The 19,457-nt window shown below is 39.6% G+C and overlaps 2 protein-coding genes and 1 pseudogene across 2 annotated transcripts in view; all 3 read left to right on the plus strand.

Annotated features, from left to right (window-relative positions):
* Positions 1 to 11,281, plus strand: part of LOC129366904 (cytoplasmic phosphatidylinositol transfer protein 1-like) — a 59,773-nt gene extending 48,492 nt beyond the window's left edge. The window contains exons 5-9 of the mRNA XM_055040992.1: positions 801 to 872; positions 2,818 to 2,913; positions 3,688 to 3,843; positions 5,123 to 5,186; positions 7,360 to 11,281. Of these exons, the coding sequence (XP_054896967.1) occupies positions 801 to 872; positions 2,818 to 2,913; positions 3,688 to 3,843; positions 5,123 to 5,186; positions 7,360 to 7,715 (744 nt within the window). The 3' untranslated portion in view covers positions 7,716 to 11,281. The remainder of the gene's footprint in view (positions 1 to 800; positions 873 to 2,817; positions 2,914 to 3,687; positions 3,844 to 5,122; positions 5,187 to 7,359) is intronic.
* LOC129367162 (erythroblast NAD(P)(+)--arginine ADP-ribosyltransferase-like) lies at positions 10,726 to 16,650 on the plus strand. The gene is made up of 2 exons (XM_055041459.1): positions 10,726 to 10,779; positions 15,669 to 16,650. Exons 1-2 carry the CDS (start codon positions 10,726 to 10,728, stop codon positions 16,386 to 16,388), a joined length of 774 nt encoding a protein of 257 aa, XP_054897434.1. The 3' UTR covers positions 16,389 to 16,650.
* A 1,361-nt stretch (positions 16,651 to 18,011) lies between these two features.
* On the plus strand, positions 18,012 to 19,025 carry LOC129367208 (ecto-ADP-ribosyltransferase 5-like; annotated as a pseudogene).
* The last annotated feature ends 432 nt before the right edge of the window (positions 19,026 to 19,457 follow it).

Below are 19,457 nucleotides of genomic sequence, written 5' to 3' on the forward strand. Positions count from 1 at the left end.
TTTTTTTCCAAGTCGGCCTATTAAATCCACGGAGGATTGTTTTGTTTTTTAGTCGGATTGCCAAACCGCAGCAGGCGGTTCTAGCACCTGCTTTCTCGTTTCGGTGTGGATTAAAAGTGAAAGCATTTTGCAACGGCTGCCCTTATATAGATGTGATAAATAAACGCTGCGACTTCAAGCGTTTTTACCCCTTGTGGTCGCAAAAACACTAAATCTTACAAAGTACTTTTAGTCTGCTTTCTAGTGCAAATATATTAGAACATATGAAATAAGGCTAAACCAGCGTCAAGGTAACTTTTCAAGAATATATAAGAGCTCGTTTTAAGCCAACGAGCAGATTATTTCATCCATAACACAGGAGAAATACCTTATAAGCTACATAATCTGCCCTTTTTCATTAATATTAAGGAATCATTTACTTAAAACACGCTCCTGCATTGTGCTGAAAAGTTACTTGTAAGTTAGTTTTCTCTTATTTCATCTGTAATAAAATATTTGCACTAGAAACCGGACCAAAAAAAAGAAAACGTGGTAAGATTTTGTGTTTTTGCAGTCGTGCAGCGCGGCTGACCATAAATCTGCCTGTGTGATCGGATTGAACGGACGAACTGTCAGATAAATTGTCGAGAATTTATCTGATGCAAATGAGGAGAATTGAGTTGAACACATGGAAAAAGCTCAAGGGCTCTGAATAAGATAGTAGGCCTGCTGTAATATTGCATGGACAGTGATTTCCCTCAAGAGAGATTGAATGACAGAAATATTTCTCTCTCTTTTTTTTTTCCTTTCTTTTTTTGCAGTGCTCATTCCTGCCCAAGTTCTCCATCCACATAGAGACAAAATACGAGGACAACAAAGGAAGCAACGACAACGTAAGTACGGCGGGGGTCACCTGCTCACTGGAACAAATGGCGGTGCCCAGGTAGTTTTGTTTTCGTCGTGGTGTTTCACGTTTCAGGAACAGGCGTCCGTCCTGTTTTCCACTGCAGACGGCCTGAAGGCTGATAGGGCCCTGATACTGCTGACGCTGCGCAGGCCACCTTTGTCCATTTGGGCAAATTTGTGATGTTGTGTTTGGTCTCAAATTGACTTAACCTCTTCTGTCATTAGTGATTCGAATGTGCTCCGTTAATCTCGCACCTCTTGGCATTTTTAGCAACTCACGTCAACCGAATGGATACGTTTCCAAAACCGACAAGATTCCTCTTTACTGGCTGAAGTTAAAGATTTTTAGGGTGTTTTTACACCTGATGGTTTGGCAGACTAGGTTCAATTGGGGACCAAAATTGCATTTTTTGTCATATTTTTCAGCTCCCTTTCACACTGCACTGTGTCAAACGAACCAAACCCTTTGAAAAACCTTCTTTGCGAAATGTTTTGACATTTCTGTTTAGAAATGGCGCGGCGTTGGACTTTAGCGGTTGTAGGATTTTCCTTTTGCCTTTGGTAAAAGACCATTTTCCCCACCAGCGGTAGACTCTCACGTTTGTTCATTGGGGTTTTCTCCGAACTGAGGCCTAATCTTTTAGGTGTTCGAGTGTTTGCGCGTCTTCACCTCTAGACAAACAAACCAGAATGTCATGGCAGCGGACCAAACAGAACTGCTGGGAATGCGCCTTTCGATTTAAACGTCTTCTCCCTCGACATCGCCTCGATCATTACATGTTATCTCTGTGCCTCGACTCAAACTCCACTGCATCCGACTTCAGCATCTAGACCCAGTCGCTTAATTAACCGAGCTCCCCCGGCGCTCAATACTTTCATCTTAAAAACGGCTGCCTGTTCCCTTCCTGCAGAAAAAAGCGTCCATCGAAGCAGACAACGGCGTAAAAAGACGGACCTCCGCATTGCTGCAGGAGGGAAATTCTCCCAGGCTGCAGTGATGATTTACAGGCCACCTTATTAAAATGCCCAGAACACATGAAGCTTTGAGTTGGCCAGGTTCTGCTCCAGTTGTTGTAAAGTTAATTTAATTTGGTGCTGTTGATCTGCTCACCCTGTGCGCTCCGGTTCGGAGGGGTGGGTGCCACCGTCTGGATGCCTAGGAATGAAAGGCTTAAAGTGCGTCGGCTTATTCAAAATTCTCCTTGTGAGTTATTTCAACGGTCCGACGTTTTGGCGGGCGTCCCGTTCACGTGTCTGGGTCGCTCACAGGTCGTCGTCGTCATCGCCGCTGCCACGCTGGAGGGGACAGAAACCGGCGCGGAGCTTTAAATCTGTTTGAGATCGACGTGTTTTTTCATATTTTATGTAACATCTCCTTCATGGGTCCCCCCCCGCCTCACATCTTATTCAGAATGGTAAAATTAGAAAGTAAGGTTTTACTTACTCCTGTGTAGAACAATTATTTTGAGCGCTTTGATAATTGTAGAAGCAAAGAGGTTCGTTGACCCTTTAGTGTTTAACTTTAAAGCTTGTGACACAAAATATTATGTTGTAATTTAAATGTGAGTAATTAAAACACATGCACAATATTCAAGAGTTGGAATTACATACACTGGGAAGGCAAAAAAATAAAATAAAATAAACACCCAAAACGGAAAGCTTTCACCTTTTGTGCCATCAGCTGACTAAACATATGACAGTAATTGAAGTCAGCGCTGGTTATTTAGTGCAATAAGCAGCTGAAGAAGTGAGCTTAGAGCGACCCCTAGTGGCTGGACACACCATGTGCTTCTGAGACTCAGCGTAATTTGCTCCAGTGTTTAATTCGGCAGTTTTTGTGATGAGAGGCAAGAAAATAAATGTTGAATTTAGCATCAAACACCAGCAACAACAACAACAAAAAAAAAAACACAACATTTTTGTTGTTTCCAGATCTTTGACATCGAGCTGAAGGACCAGGAGAGGGAGATTTGCTTCGTCGACATCGCCTACGATGAGATCCCCGAGCGCTACTACAAAGAGTCCGAGGTGAGCGTGCGCGCGCGTGTGTGTGTGGGTGTGTGTGTGAGTGCGTGTGTGTGTGTGTATGTGTGTGTGGGTACGTGGGAGTGTGTAGAGCCTTAGGAGTACAAAGATGGAACACAATCAGTCATATGAAACAGTGTTTTGTGTGGATTAATGTCGTAATAGTCAGGAGAAAAAATTCAAACCCTTTTCGTAGTTAAACAGTCACTTTTAAGGGTTTAGATTAGACAAACTCAACTTTACACTGAAAAAGCCCCGCTCACCACCAAATCTTACCGAGTATTTTTGTCTAGTTTCTAGTGCAAATATCTTAGTAGACTTGAAATAAGACAAAACTAACCCTCTTTTCATCGAGATGAGAACTTGTTTTAAGTCACTAATTTCTTAATGTTGATGAAAAAGTTTTACTTCAATTGGCATATTATTCCACTTATAACTGGACAGTTTCCCCCATGTTGTAAGTGAAGCAATCTGCCATTGAAACTAGAACTTCTTCATCAATATCAAAAAATTATGTACTTAAAACAAACTTCTTTATCTTGCTGCTAAGTTACTGCTAGGTGAGTTTTGTCTTAATTCATCCGTACTAAAACTATTTGTACAAGAAACTGGACAAAAACACTTGGTAAGGTTTTGTGTTTTTGCCTCTCTTAGGATTTCTTTTTCACCTTGAGGCTGTTATACACACGTCACTATTTACTTTCTAGGCTTAAGTCGGCGCGTCCGTTTTGCTTGAGCCACTGTATGAAACAAACAAATGTTACCTCCGACCTCCAGGATTTGCGGTATTTCCAGTCGGAAAAGACGAAGCGAGGCATACTGCAGGAAGGCTGGAGGGACACACAGGAGCCCATCATGTGCTCCTACAAACTGGTCACGGTCAAGTTTGAGGTGTGGGGCCTGCAGACACGAGTGGAGCAGTTTGTGCACAAGGTGAGAGGTCAACAGTGGGGTGAGGAGAGATGGACAGTAAAACAATAACAAGCAAACACACACATTTCAATCATAAATCTATCAGCCTTTTCCCCTGCAAATCACATCTTTTTAAGAACTGGGTCAGGTCGCTTCATTATTACTGTTATTATTTTTAAGTTTTAAATTCAAACAATTTTCTGGAGAACCTCCTCCAACATCAAGTCTCTGCTTCTAAGATGAACTCACATTCATTTACGATTATGAATTTAATGTATGACAGTAAATCTAAAATCAGTAAAGTTATTAAGATTAATGTAGTAGCCCAGAGCAGTAAAAAACAAAACAAAACAAAACATAAGTTATATAAATTTATCTTGAAATGAAAAAGAAAACAAAAATACATTAAAAGTGTTTTTCAGAATTTTTTTTTTATGAATAGGCGTCAAAGTCTTTAAAAAAATGTGAAAACCCCAAAAAGTTAAAAAAAATAAAAATTAATAATAATTAAAAAAAATTAAAGAAACACAACTTAACCTGACAAAATGTGCCTTGGCTCAATGTTATCCCATTCAAACGATCACAGCTAAAGTAAACCTGAGATAACTGGACAAAAGACGTGTCCAGAAAAACCACGAGAGTAAAAGTGCTCCCATTGTAAATCACTGATCCAATCCGTATCGATTAGCTACATTAAAGGAGCTAAAGATCCAGGATCCTGGAGTTTAATATTTTGTACCAGAAAACGTTTCTGCAAGACTTATAAACCTAAACAAGTTATGCTAGAAAAGCTCTAATAATTCTGATAAACTGATACCCTCCTGCTTTCATGCGAAGCTGTTTGCTAAAGTGCTGGCGTTAGCATGTTGCTCAGTAAGGTCCACACAAAACTGACAGAAAAAGTTGTTGTTTTGTGATAATCATGCTGATATACATCTATCAAGTAAAATTGTTTTCTCTGCTTTACTTTAGCTGTTGCGACTCCTTTAACTACGGCGAACTAAGTGAAAACGACCTGTTTAGATTGAATATTTCAGAAAAGAAAAGAAATGAAATTGAGCTGTATTTGTTCCCCACAGCAACTTTTCCGTTATTCTCTGCTGCGTCTGCTTGCTGCAGAAAACCATAAATGTTACTTTTTACAATGTTTTTCTTTTCGGTGAACTTCGGATCTCAGCAGTTAAAATAGCTGATTGTAAGGATAATCCTGAGAAAAACAAATCATGTGAACGGAAAAAAAAGGATGAAAATGTTGCATCACTAGCAGCGTGTTTGACCGAGTCTTTGCTTTGTGTTTTAGGTGGTCAGAGACGTGCTGCTGCTGGGACACAGGCAGGCGTTTGCTTGGGTTGACGAATGGATAGGTACAGCTACATTTTTTAAAATAACTTGTTTTGTATTTTTGTCAGCATTTTTTTTTTTTAATTAAGTCATTGTAATCGGTGATGCGCCATTCATGCCGCCTGCGTTTAACACATTTGTGTACAGCATGGATCCTCCGCTCACTACTAACCCACCAACGCTGAACACGGCGACCACCATCAGCCTGCTCCAGTTAAAATAAAACAAAAACATGTTTCGGGAGAGAAATTCAAACCAGTCTGATTTGATAAAACTGTAAAATGAGCGTTGAGCCTTGTGTTTTCTGTTTTCGAGGAAGCTTCTACATAATTTGTCTTGAAAAGCTGAAACTGGTGCGGTTGGTGTTGGCTCGGTCCGTTTCCTCGGCTGCACGGTGCCTTGTGTTCGCCTCTCAGGCAGCACGTTTACTCCTTCTCAGCTCTTCAGCTCTTTTTTTCCCATCGCCCACAGCTGTGGTGCACACGCATGCACACAAATACAAAACAAGGCTTTTATCTTTCCCCAGAAAGACTCACCACTCCTCTCCACAAAAACCACTCATCTCAATACTTCCCTCTAAGCTGAAACCTGGACGCTTCTTATTTTTCCCCTTGTGAAATTACTTTCTTGGGGGAAAAAAAAAGTTTCACCTTTTTCATTTTTCTTTCCAGTGATTCCACTTCCTCTTGCTTATCCATTAATCTTGAATCATCCCAAAAACTTCTCCATTTCTCCCCCTTCCCTCCTCCTCTCTCGTTCCCTCCTGGCTTGGACTTGTCCTTCACTGTCTTTGGGTCCTGGGCAACTAACACTTTACCCGCTACGTCGCTAACCTCGCCACAGCGTATCGGTGCCAGCCACAGCGTATCGGTGCCAGCGAGTCCTTCCCTTCTCTTAACCTAAGCCTGTGAGCTGGAAAGCCGTGATGGATCGGTGCCGACGTTTTGACCCTCATTGCAAGCCTGACTTCCCTCACCTTTTGCAGATATGACTCTGGATGACGTTCGGGATTACGAGAGAAAAATGCATGAGAAAACCAACATTAAAGTTTGCAATGAGCAGCAAGAGCATTCCACAACAAACCCATCTTCCCTGGATGACATAGAGATCCATGACAAAGCAAGTGTATGTGCCTTTTTTTTCTTTTTGCTAAATTTTTCCCTTCTCTGTCTCATATTTCTAGGTGGTGAAAGCTTCCTAAGGCAATGAATTTGGAACTAAAAATAAACAAACATTTGACTGGATTTGTTTTAAACTAAAGTTTAAAAAAACATCATGGTAATATAATAATAATAATACATAAATATCAAACTATGAACATAAACCATGTGACCTATCTTTTGGTGTTTAAGTAATGTTTTGTTTTTCTTTTGTTTAATTAAGTTAAATATTATTTTCAGGTTCTGAGTTTATTTTTAGACAAATATTTCCTCTAAATGGGGAAGAATGACTAAATCCATCTACCTTTTCAGGAATTTATTCCTATTTATGCATAAAGTCCATTCAGATTGGAGCTGTTCACCTTGATAAGCTGCTTTAAAAACTCACTTTGCAGCCTGTAATTTGTATTTGCAAACACCAGATGGCACTCTTCTCCTAAAGAAGTCATGTTGAAGTAGAAAGTGGGCTTCACAGTCTCCAAAGGACCCTTCAGTTAAGGTTTAGTGATGAAATAGTAAAATGCTCCTAAGTGAAAATAAGGCTTGGTAACTGGACTCGTTTTCAATTCTGTTTGCACAGCGATGTCTGCTTGAATTTACAATCTTGCTTTTAAAAACAACATCGTGTTTATTGAGGCCATTGCCAGCTGACAAGATGTAATCGAAAATTAGAAAAAAAAAAAACATTGCGTTGATTAAATCAAAATGGCTCTGATTAGATTTCTACTGATGTGTATTATTTATTATAGCCATATATCCATATATTCAAGCCACAAATGGTTGATAGAAACTTACTTTGTTTTCAAAGTACGTTTGAATCGTCTGTAAGGATTTGACTCATGATTCCTTGGCTGGTGGCGCCTTTTCTGGGTACAAAAAGGCCAAAAATGCAAAAGAACAATATAACCAGCATCTCCATCCAAAACATGAACAAAATAGATCATTTGTAGTAAGAGCCACATGCCAAGACAATGCCAACACATGAACACACAAAAACACTAACCTGCGTATTGTCTCTTGTGAAATCTCTTTCCAGACATGACAATGGATGAGGTCAGAGAGTTTGAGCGAACCATCCAGGAGGCCACCAACCAGAAGATCGGGGTGTTTCCCCCATCAATCTCCATAAGCGAGACCCCCTTGTCCTCCTGCGCCCTAACTGGCCCGGCCAGTGCCCCGTCAACCCCGATGTGCACGGATGCACCCGAATCCCTCTCTGTCCCCAAAGACCGGCCTCGTAAAAAGTCCGCCCCCGAAACACTGACCCTACCTGAGCCCGTCCCCAGCGAAGCCGCAGAGGACTCTAGCCTGAACCTGTTACCCGTCTCCAACCACCTCCAGTCATCCACACCGCCTTCCGACTGCGACCCTGCTGAAATGGGCGAGCAGTAGAACAGCCTCCGTTGTATACTTCTTCTTGTCTTGTCTTACGAGCCCAATGAGGGTACCCTTGCCTCCAAGCACCAGTGCCCTGACTTTCAACTTGTTTAGCCATAACCAATTATAGGCCATAATCGTTACCATATGCCAACCCCTCTATAGGTCTTCATTAGTGTCATTGATGCCATCCAGGCAGCTGCAGGCCCGGTCACTTCGGTGTGGCCGAGCGTAAAGTCAAGCGAGCCAGATGCGAGATCTTTTCTAATTAATGCATTTAATGTTTATCAAAATCAAAGATTATTTTTGTTGAGTGGCAGTTCTCTTTGTAAATAAATCCTTTTCATTATTTTCGTAGTTACGTTTTCTTCAATCAGACTATCTGGCCACGAATTCTTGCATTTTGAAGTAGTTGCCTTGACACCACAGAGCCAGTGGAGATTCAGCTTCGTTAGTGTTCAGAGTAATCGTACCCGTTACTAATCTGCATAGTTGATAGCATGATAACGATCGACTTGATGATTCAAACTGGAACAGCACAGTAGACGTGGAGCAGAACAGATCTACTTTGACGGTAGATCTGTTGAAGTGTTTCTGCAGCCAGTTGGCCTGGCGTGTGGATCGCACTGTCGTTTCCTCTCTAAACTAAAAAAAAAGAAAAAAAAAATCAAAATCTGTACAATCATGAAGAGAATGCACCTCAGGTCTCCCCAAACTCTACCCGGTTCGCACTCCAAAGGCAGGGACGCTGTTGCACGTAACTCTCCCCGCTTATTTGCCAAACCATTTTATACTTCCATAGATAGTACAAAAATATATGTAAAAAAAGAAACACACACACACACAAAACAGCCTACTTAAACCTGGGAATGTTTACACATCTTAGACCTTTTAAATGAAACCATCACTATGTCTGCAGTGTCGGTTTGACGCTTGCAAGATTTAATTTGTTCATCCTCTGCATCTTAAGAGGTCGGCGTCGGCACTTCAAACTCAGATGTTGCCTGAAACTAATGACGGAGATCTCATGTGACATAAATGTGATTCAGGAAAATCCAATCAGTAATATCACTTTCGTCACATGTCGGGGGGGGGGAACAAAACGCCATTTTTTACGACAGCTTTTAGCCACCGACTGACCATCGCGCACCTCGAAGGCGATGAGAAGTCGGCGCTGAATTTGAAAAGACGGGCACATGTGTCAAGCTGACTTGTGTATGTGCTTCACTCGGCGCACAGTGTGTGAAGACTGGACTTGCCAGCCCAGATTGGTGAAAGCGAAACGAAAGCGTCCTTTGCAGACACCAGTCGTTTATTTCATCTGTGTATTAACGGACGACTGTCAAAGAACCAGTAGGCTTTAGTACACCGATCAATATACTCTTTGTTTTCCAATCAATATTATTCAAAGACGGGGTTTTATAATGCTGCATGGAATGTTCACAACTTGTATACAAAATATATGTGTGATTATACTGTGTATGAATGGATTGTTACAGTATAAGTAATGTAACTCATGAAGAAAAAAACAATGCTTCCATTGGAAGTCTGACGTAATTTTGTACAGTAGGAAATCAGATTTCGACTGAAATGTAAGCATGTTCAGAGTATTTACTGCAGGCCTATGAACTCTTTGAACTCAGTGCCTCTGCATGCTACAATTTTATCATCACCTACCTGCGTGTACATCCAAATTTGATTATTAGTTCAGCTGCAGAAATCCAAACTTTCATGACTTTTTAATGACATGTACAACTCTGATGACTCACAAAGATTCTGTGGGCATGAATGTCATTCATGTCGGGGTTTTAACCATGGATTTAATTTGTTTAAGTCCACGGTTAGAATTTTATTGTCTGAAGTGGAAAGTACCTTTACATCGTGCTAAGAAAATCTCACCAGCAAGTAAATGGACAGGTCTCCACTCGGTTTGTAAACCTTGATTATAAGTCCAAAAATTTGGCATTATTGTCTATGTTAATCAATATTCGAGAATATTAAAACCTGCTTATCTGATTTTTTTTTTTTGCTGTTCACACTGAAAACTTTCCCTGCGAGATCACTTGGGTTTTGGTTTTTTACTCCTACCGCCTTCGATTTTTCTTACAAAGGTTTACCTTTCGAGTTTGCTCTCATTTCACTTTTACACTGATGTGCGTTTGTCATCTGCGGGAATGTTGAAACGCTTTGGAAAATTTTCAGGCAACGATAATTTTCCTACGATATCAGTGGAGAAGTTACTCCCATCCTATCAATAGCTACATATCAGCGAGGCTGTATGTTTATATTTTATGCAAAGTTGTGCCATTCTTGCTTTTAAAAATGATTGAAGTTGTTGTCCTAATTTCAACGAGGAGAAATGTTTTGGGGAAACAAGTACAAGTCCTGAATTGTAAAGACATTCATGTGTATGAGGAGTCTGTCTGAAGTCACCAGAGTTTTTGCATTGCATTCCCTACATTGTAGTCCAGGAATCATTTGCAGTTGTTACAAATTATTTTTTGAAAGTTTTGCTGCACTTTTTTGTTTTTATTTTTTTTCCCAGTTTCCTTCTGGGATTTAGAGTAAGACCGTTCCAACAAAAGTGTTGCCACTGCAAGAAGATGCAGACGGGTTTAACATATCAGACGCCACCACCAGATTCTCAAGCGACTGGGCTAACTTGCTGTGTTTTTCACTCAGTCACTGACGCTGGCGTAGATTTCTCAGTCATCCAGGTCAAGACGATCCTAAGTGCTCGAGTAGAAGGCAACTGGACTTCTTCTGTCGTTTCTTGTCCCAGTTCACACCATGGGACCAAAACACGCGTCTTAACGGCCCCGTTGTCTTCAGTTGTCCGGCTCGTCTGGTTCCGTAAACTTGTTACTTCCATCCATGCTGGGAATTGAAGAAGCCCCTCTGAGCGAGCGGCGAAACGTCTACGCGCATCGAGAGAAGTCCAGTTCTGCTTAAGCACGCAGGGTTCGATCGCTGACGTAACTCAGATGCATCCTGCACTTTCCAGTCTTTGACACCTCAATTGACAATGAAGGAATGTGTTTGTTTGTTCGGTGGACCAAAAATCCGCTCGTTCGGCACAGTGAGGAGACAAGAAGAGAAGATACTCAGTGGTCTTACCATAGTATTCTGTCGATAATTAGTATAGACTTTCATTTAGATGTAGAGAGAGAAAAGAACTAGATGAAACTGTAGCTATTTATTTGTAACCGTAGCTTTTGTTGTTGCCTTTTAAGGATAAACAAATCTACATACCAGTCATTGGCCGTCGGTTTAGATCTATTTTGTATAGATTATAGATGCTTACTAGTCTGGTATCGACCACCTCTCTTGTCAGGAAAACATCGATCCAGGGACATATATGGGCTATTAAAATAATGCAAAGTGTATGTGGAGCGTTAATCTCTGCTCTGTTTAAAAGAGTAACCCGATAGCTCTTGTAAATACAGCTGTTGATGATTAATATTGTAGATTTCTTCTGTTGAGTCTGCTCTGGCTTTTATTACTGATGTGCCATGAATGCGCTGATGGACTGAAATTGGACAAGGGAAATCTTCTTGCGTGTGTGTGTGTGTGGGGGTGGGGGGGTGGGGGGGTGATGAGGGTTTGTGAAGCTTTCACAGACGTGAATTAAACGCTTTGATTTGGGCTTAATGTGTTTTTATCAATGAGGTTTTGATCTTAGTTCAGTTTAATTCTTTTCATTTAAATATCAAGGCTTTTTTTGTAGTGCTGCACTTTGTTTTTTTATGTCCAGTTGCTTCTAATGAACCCCCCCCATCCTCCCACCAGGGGGCGTATTATTTCCTGAGCTGTAAAGCAAATGGACGCCTTGCATGTTAATGGCGTGGCTGCTTTGGCGTTTACCCGCCTTGTTCATTCCCAGGCAGACGACGTCTCCTTTTTCTTTTTCGATGGTAAACTTTGCTCTCGTTTGATTTTAGTGATTGCCGTAACGCGTTTCATTCCTCTTCACCTCCCCGGTTCAGACAAGCCGGTTTTCCTGTCTTCTGCTGTCTGGAATCTGTCTCATGAACTTCGACCTCATCTGACTCACAGCTCATCTCAGTGTCTGCTTGAATATTCAGGTGCACTTCGAGTCGATCCAGCTTTGTGAAACAGACCTCAGAAGTGCCATTCCTGTTCAGCTGCTGAAAGTTGCTCTTTGTTCTTCCACTTGGAGTAGTGTGTTGTACTTGGTATATTTTTACTGCCCTTTGAGGTTTATTTGGTTCTTTGTTGTAATTATTGTTTAACAGTTTTCTTAAACGGATGAATAAACTTTATTAGCTATTGTCACTGTGTTATTGTTGACTTTATTTGTCATGCATCCATTACATAACGCCATGGAAGCATTTTTATTCTTGAAGTACACATCTGCAGGCAGAATTGGAGGGTAAAACATCTTACATTCGAAATTTAATAACACAGCTCTCACTATATAGCCATCCACTGCCAGTGTTATTTTTTTAAATAAAACTTTCAGCATTGTTTTAAAGACATTATTCCCAGGAGATTTTTTTTTTTTTTACAGGAATCAAAGGTCAGATGTGATATTTAAATCATTTAGATCATAAACAAATCCTGAGGCACCACTGATCAACTTTATGATCTTCAGAAAAGTTGAGAGAGAAACCAAGAAAGAATAACTTGATTGAAATTAAATCAGACAAGTTGTCAGGAAAGGAATTTGTGGTTGAACATGTTTTGGTGCAAAATGTCTGCATCCACCACAGATTAAAAGCAAAAGACCTTGTAAAAATGTTGGCTGAAGTTATCAAAATGTGTCACTATTCACAGTAAACAAGGCCATCAGTGATGTGGTCTGAAATGACACTGAAGAAGAAGTCAAGGTAAAGCAAAGGCAGTGAAGCCATATTAAGTAATAGACATTCATTCAAAGTCAAATGCAGGTTGTATCTAAATAAACAATCCTGAGTGACTATTTCAAAACTTCTTGACAGCTTGGCTATCAGCTGATTAATGCTGGTTCTGACCGAGCTGAGTAATTCTGCACAACACAAGGAGGAGATTGATTAATTTCCCCAGAGATTATCGATCTTATGTTAGGACAGCGAAAGTTGTGATATATATCTAAAACAGTTTTGTTTAAAGCAGGAGCATCAAACTCCAGTCCTTGAGGGACGCTGTCCTGCAGTTTTTAGATGTGCAACAGGAACAAAACACTGGAATGAAACGGCTTAATTACCTCCTCCTGGTGTGCATAAGATCCCAGAACCTTAATGACCAATTACTCTATTCAGGTGCAGCAGAGGCATCTAAAAGTTACAGGACAGTCAGATATATGTCATCCTGGCCGCCCAGAAACAGGCCCTAAACACCAGAGCAATAGAGGCCCAGATCTACCACACCAGACAAGACCCAAGGTGTAGGTTGTGCAAGGAGGCCCCTGAGACAGTCCAGCACATCACAGCAGGGTGCAAGATACTGGCAGGGAAAGCGTACATGGAGCGACATAACCAAGTGGCAGGCATAGTGTATAGAAACATCTGTGCAGAATATGGACTGGAAACTCCGAGATCAAAGTGGGAAACACCCCAAAGGTGGTAGAGAACGCCAGAGCTAAGATCCTGTGGGTCTTCCAGATCCAGACAGACAAAATGGTAATGGCGAACCAACCAGACATTGTCGTAGTGGATAAACATCAGAGGAAAGCCGTTGTGGTAGATGTAGCAATACCAAGTGATTGCAACATCAGGAAAAAGGAGCACGAGAAACTGGAGAAATACCAGGGCCTCAGGGAGGAACCGGAGAGGGCCTGGAAGGTGAAGACCACAGTGGTGCCTGTGGTCATCGGGGCCCTCGGGGCAGTAACCCCCAAACTGGAGCAGTGGCTACAACAGATCCCAGGAACAACATCAGACATCTCAGTCCAGAAATGTGCAGTCCTTGGCACAGCCAAGATACTGCGCAGAACCCTCAAGCTCCCAGGCCTCTGGTAGAGGACCCGAGCTCAGAGGATAAGAACCACCCGCGGTGGGTGAGAAGGGAATTTTTATATATTTGTTTTAACTGAGCCGAAAAGTGTTAACATTGACTGGTTTGATACTAATTCCTGTCACCCAGAGTGCTGTCCTTAAAAGTGACAGGCTGCTCTGCATGTTTAGAAGTCCGGCTTCGTGAAATACTTCTGCTTTCCTGATGGTTTTGTGAAGACAATGAATTATTCACAAGATGATTGGTGTGTGTGTGTGTGTGTGTGTGTGTGTGTGTGTGTGTGTGTGTGTGTGTGTGTGTGTGTGTGCGCGCGCGTGTGTGTGTGTGTGTGTGTTAAACGGGATTTTTCAAATGAAAGCAAAATTAACTTTTCTTGAGAAAACCGCCAAGAAAAGTAAGTATGGATAGCATCCGCTCCCTGCTTCAGTTCTCTCTTTAGCTCTAGCTTTTATATTTTATTTCCTTCCTTTTAGTTCATGATTGCTGAGCCACTATTTTATAAACACAGAAATACAGCACAACTACACACTGATGTTTTCCGCAAAATAATTTACAAAAGAAAAAAGAAAAGTTTTCTCAGTAATAACATATAAATGTGTGCTGTTGTATAAAGAATGTACTTGGTACCAAAAGTCATGATGTGGAGTGTTGCAAGTAAAGTACTGGTGGTAACAAAAAAACAATATTATTTCTTGTTAGAGTTACAGAATGCTTTCATGTAAAATATTTAGTCTTCATATTAATATATTAACATTTGATTCATTAGTCCTCAATTGATATTTTCTTCATAACCCAATCACAGCTTATTCTGTTCCAGGACTTTGGTTCTGATCAACAATAGTTTCAATGTGGCAACTGGTTGATGAAGATGTTTTATCAGTGGAATTGGTATTAAATCAATAACAGAATATCTGAATTGATCGTCTATATATCTACTGAGATTCACCTGAACTCTCTGCCATCGTCTCTAAGCATCATTTGATGGTTTTTAAGGTATTTAGTCACTTAGTGTCACATTTAGCTGAACAAAAACATGGTTATTTCTATGGTGTTGAAATCACCCTTGTCAAAACTGAAAATTAATTTCATGTGTTTTTTTTTTGCAAAAATTGTTTAGTGTTTGTTTGTTGTTGATGGTGTATCTCAAATTCAGTTGGTTTTGTGTGTTTTCTTTTAAAGTTTTGTGTATTGGGGTTAAAGTGAAAAAACAATCAAAAATGAAGAACAGTGGAGGCGAATCAACTTAAAGAGAACTTTAATGAATGTCAGCATTGAGCACGAATTAAATTATACATTATTTTAGAACGATTATATTTCTGCCTCCGGATCAAAACAAAAGAAGAAACATTCATAAATGCTTGTTCAATTTTATTCCATAATGACGGAGGGGGGATGTGAGTGTTTTAATGACTGTTTATCTCAAAATCAGTTGATTTTTGTGTCTTTAAAATCCAAGATATTTTAAAGTTGTGCATATTAGGGCTGTAGAAAAGAAACGATCTAAGAATAGTGGAGGCGAATCAACTTAAAGAGAAGTCACCAAGAATAAGGTGTGAACAGCTCAAGAGCAGAAGTGAACGAAGAGCTTATGCAGCCTGCAGCTGAAGACACAGAAGGATCTGAAACAGATGAAGATGAGCAAAAAAAAAAAAAAAAGGAAGCTGCTGCTGACAATTAATAGAAGAAGACTGTGACTCATGAAGTTTGGTGGGGGTTGTTTTTCAAGAGCTGGGCATGAACCCTTACTTCCAGTGAAAGGAACTCTGAATGGTTCAGCATACCAAGACATTTTAGAAGATCTTACATCAAAACGATTCCACTTGCAAAATTCATAAAAGGTCATTTCAATTTTAAGTTTGCAATATCATTTTTTTAACTTTATTTCCTACATTGAAAACATGTAACATCACATTTATTTCCAAATAAGAAAGAGAAGTGAATGTAATTTCATCTATATGCTGTTTTTCTCTTTGTCGTATGTACATATATATATATTTTTCTCATTGCTTTTAGATCGGTGATCCGCTGGACATGGTTGTAAACTGTGTGGATGACAGGTATTCTACCTGTGCTCCACAGATGGAGAAAAAGGTCAAGAATACTTACTTTGAAAAAGAAATGAAAAATAATGTATTCAGCAAGGCATGGAACGCAGCACAAAGTTGTGCAGGTAGAAATATGAAACAAAGAGAACCAGAAGATGAAGCTCTGACAAAAGATCACATGCAAGCAATTTGTGTTTACACAGCTGGAGGACCAGCAGATTTCTATAAGGCCTTCAATAATGCAGTCAAGACCAATAAACAACAATACAGTTCATCTTTTCCTTTCCACTCTTTGCATTTCTGGCTGACCAGAGCGATGCAGATCCTCAAACACAATCATAATGAATGTTACACAACTTTCCGTAGAACCAAATCCACGTTAACAGGTGAAGTCAACCAAGAAATTCGATTTGGTAATTTTGCCTCCTCCTCCAAATTATCAACTCTGACACACTTTGGTACGACAACATGCTTTAAAATTACAACCTGTCATGGAGCTTATATGAAAAAATATCCAGTGCTCAAAGATCATGAGCAGGAGGTTCTGATTCCACCTTATGAGACGTTCAAGATAATCAGCACAGAAAAACCTCCAGAACTTGAAGACTGTGAGACTGTCTATGTTCTGAAACATAGTCGTATCCAGAGCAATCTTGACTGCCAAGTTGCAAAGCAAATAATTTTGTGATTTTCCATTGCATTAATTTGAAACAGTTTCATCTTGTTCTAAATTTACACCTGGCTGATCTTTAAAGAGAAAGTTCAGATTGATCTCTATTAACTTCCTCACTTATAATAAACATGCAGAAATTCAGGCTGTAGCGTAAAACTAATGTCAAGCTTCTCTGTGGTACTTAGAACCGTTTGACTGCTGCAAGCTGAAGCTTTGGGTTTGCTTGGAGGACAGAGTTTTTATACCATAGTTCTGCTTATGTGAAAGTATTTCTGCTGGAAGAAAATACTGTTCTTTTTCTTTATTCTGTGCAACTTCAATAAATACATTAATATGTAAATATGCGTATTGTTTCTTTAATGAATGTCAGCATTGAGCACGAATTAAATTATACATTATTTTAGAACGATTATATTTCTGCCTCCGGATCAAAACAAAAGAAGAAACATTCATAAATGTTCAATTTTATTTCATAATGACGGAGGGGGGATGTGAGTGTTTTAATCTCAAAATCTGTTGATTTTTGTGTCTTTAAAATCCAAGATATTTTAAAGTTGTGCATATTAGGGCTGTAGAAAAGAAACGATCTAAGAACAGTGGAGGCGAATCAACTTAAAGAGAAGTCACCAAGAATAAGGTGTGAACAGCTCAAGAGCAGAAGCGAACGAAGAGCTTATGCAGCCTGCAGCTGAAGACGTAAAAGGATCTGAAAGAGATGAAGTTAGCAAGTAAAAGGAAGCTGCTGCTCAAAATTAACAAAAGAAGACTGTGACTCATGAGCTTTAAGGTTTACATTTCCAATAAGAAAGAAATGTGTTTCTTCTGCAGATAAGTTTAGCTGATGAACTTCTTCTTCTGCCTTATTTATAAAACAGTGTAGAACAGGGCTGGAGGGCAGAAGGCTTCTTCATTTTACTTGCTCAGTGTTTCTGCTTTATTTTCTTTGGATCCTGATCTATTTCATGATTTAGATTTTTCTGCCGAAAGAAAATAAACAACCTAACTAAAACACAAAACCATTTTTAATATTTTGATATTCATCCTTCCAGAAGCTCTTCATATAAACTCAGGTATGACTGTTTTTTACTCTCCAATTTTCCAGAATAATTAAATTTCCTTATGGATTTTGTAATATATGACATTGAAACTGATGGAATGAGCCTTTAATGAGAGAAGGTATAGTTTTAACCATGAATAATAATAATAATAAACACTTTAAATTACCCATGGTAAAACTAAGATTATCAATATAACACTGCAATTCAACAGTTAGTCCAGTAAAAACAAAAACTGTCACATTTATCCAATGTGTGCATGTAAATATTCATGATCTTTTAAGCTTAAAATCAATAAACTTGTTAAAATATTTATTTATCTCATTTAATACTAATGTAAGCAACCAAGAAAATTGTTTGCTGGTTGAAATAATTCATGTTTATGTCATTTCACTTCCTCATAGTTCATCATCACACTTTAAAATGTTGATCGCATTACATCTATGCTGCCCTCTCTATTCTGGCTTCCTGCTTATTTCTGTCTGATCATTAATATGAAGTCATAAACCTCCACTAATGCCCAACACAGTTATTCACTGATTCGCTTTGTTTAAAATGCGTTTTCAGAGTCTGCTGAGTCAGCATGGCTCGGTTGTTGGTCTGCGTGGCCGTCTTCATGCTATTTGCATCCTGCGCTGGGACGCCACTGGAGAACTTGAAGAAGGTGAGGAATGTTTTATTTTATTGCTTATTTGCTTCACATGTTCACATGCTCAGCATGAACATAATATTCTTTTTTGTTTCTGTTCAGCTTTGGCAAAAATTAAAATCTGGATTCGTTGTCCAATCAAACTGGACATGGCTCCAAACTCTGTGGACGACATGTACGACAAATGTGAAGATGACATGGAGAGAAAAGTGAAGACAGAGCTTTTGCAAAATGAGATAAACAAAGATGAAAACTTCAAACAGGCCTGGAGAAAAGCTGAGAATTACTACAACAAGACCTGGGCGAAAAACCCACCTCTACTGCTGGAGAAGGAACAAATCATGGCTCTTTATGCGTACACCCTGAACGTCCCACCACTATACAGCGTATTCAAACAACGCCGTCCGAAAACAAAAATCTGCGTACAAAACCACATTCCTGTATCACAGTCTGCTTCTACCTCACCAGGGCCCTGCAAACCATTAAAGGTAATGCAGGAAATTGTGTCAAGGTTTTCCGGAGAACAAACTGCAAATTCAGCAAAAATGTTCGCAACAAAGAGATTCGTCTTGGTGGTTTTTCCTCCAGTTCGTTGGATAAATATCCTAATCCAGTGTTTGGTACCAAGTCATGCTTTAATATCACGACATGTTTTGGAGCAGACATCTCACAGTTTCTAGTATTCAATCAGAAAAAGAAGTCCTGATCCCTCCATATGAGATTTTTAAAGTAACAGAAATAAAGGAAAGCTCAAAGCAAAACAAGCTTCCTTGTGAGGTTGTTTACACGCTGCAGAGCACCAACAAAAATAAGTCCAACTTAAACTGTGCTCTGTTCAAGGGAAAACATGGTTTCAATTGAAATAAATAAAGGGGGTGCTGTGCACATGGACATAATTTGAAATCTCTTTTTAAAGAAAATCAGTTCTGTTTTAACAAAACGTAACTCAAATTTCATCTCGCTCACTTGAATCCAATTGAGTTTCGGATCGTGTGCTGAGGGCCGACCCAGTTACCATAACAAATATCCAACAGTGAGTTTTACATCTATAGTCCTTACTGGGAAAAATGATCTGTGAAGCTGAAATGTAAAGACAATAAGCATTTAATCATTAATTTACATTTATTGTGCATGTGAGTTCTTTCATGATCCAATCACCAGCTTGTTAGAGCAGATGGCTTTCAGACTGAGCTTTGTGATGATTATATGCGGATCCAGACATTTTGACAAGCTGCAGTAAGTGTGTAAAATATTTTGATTTCTGATTTGAGTTAGAAATTGTAAAATAAGTCAGAAAACACAGAAAAAACCCACTGCTTTCATTAACTTTGTGACATTTTGTAACTCGTTAATCTGCACACAGTGTTTAAAGTGAGTCAT

Source organism: Poeciliopsis prolifica, unplaced genomic scaffold (assembly GCF_027474105.1).
Source record: "Poeciliopsis prolifica strain line A6 unplaced genomic scaffold, Auburn_PproV2 SCAFFOLD016, whole genome shotgun sequence".
Classification (NCBI taxonomy): Eukaryota; Metazoa; Chordata; class Actinopteri; order Cyprinodontiformes; family Poeciliidae; genus Poeciliopsis; species Poeciliopsis prolifica.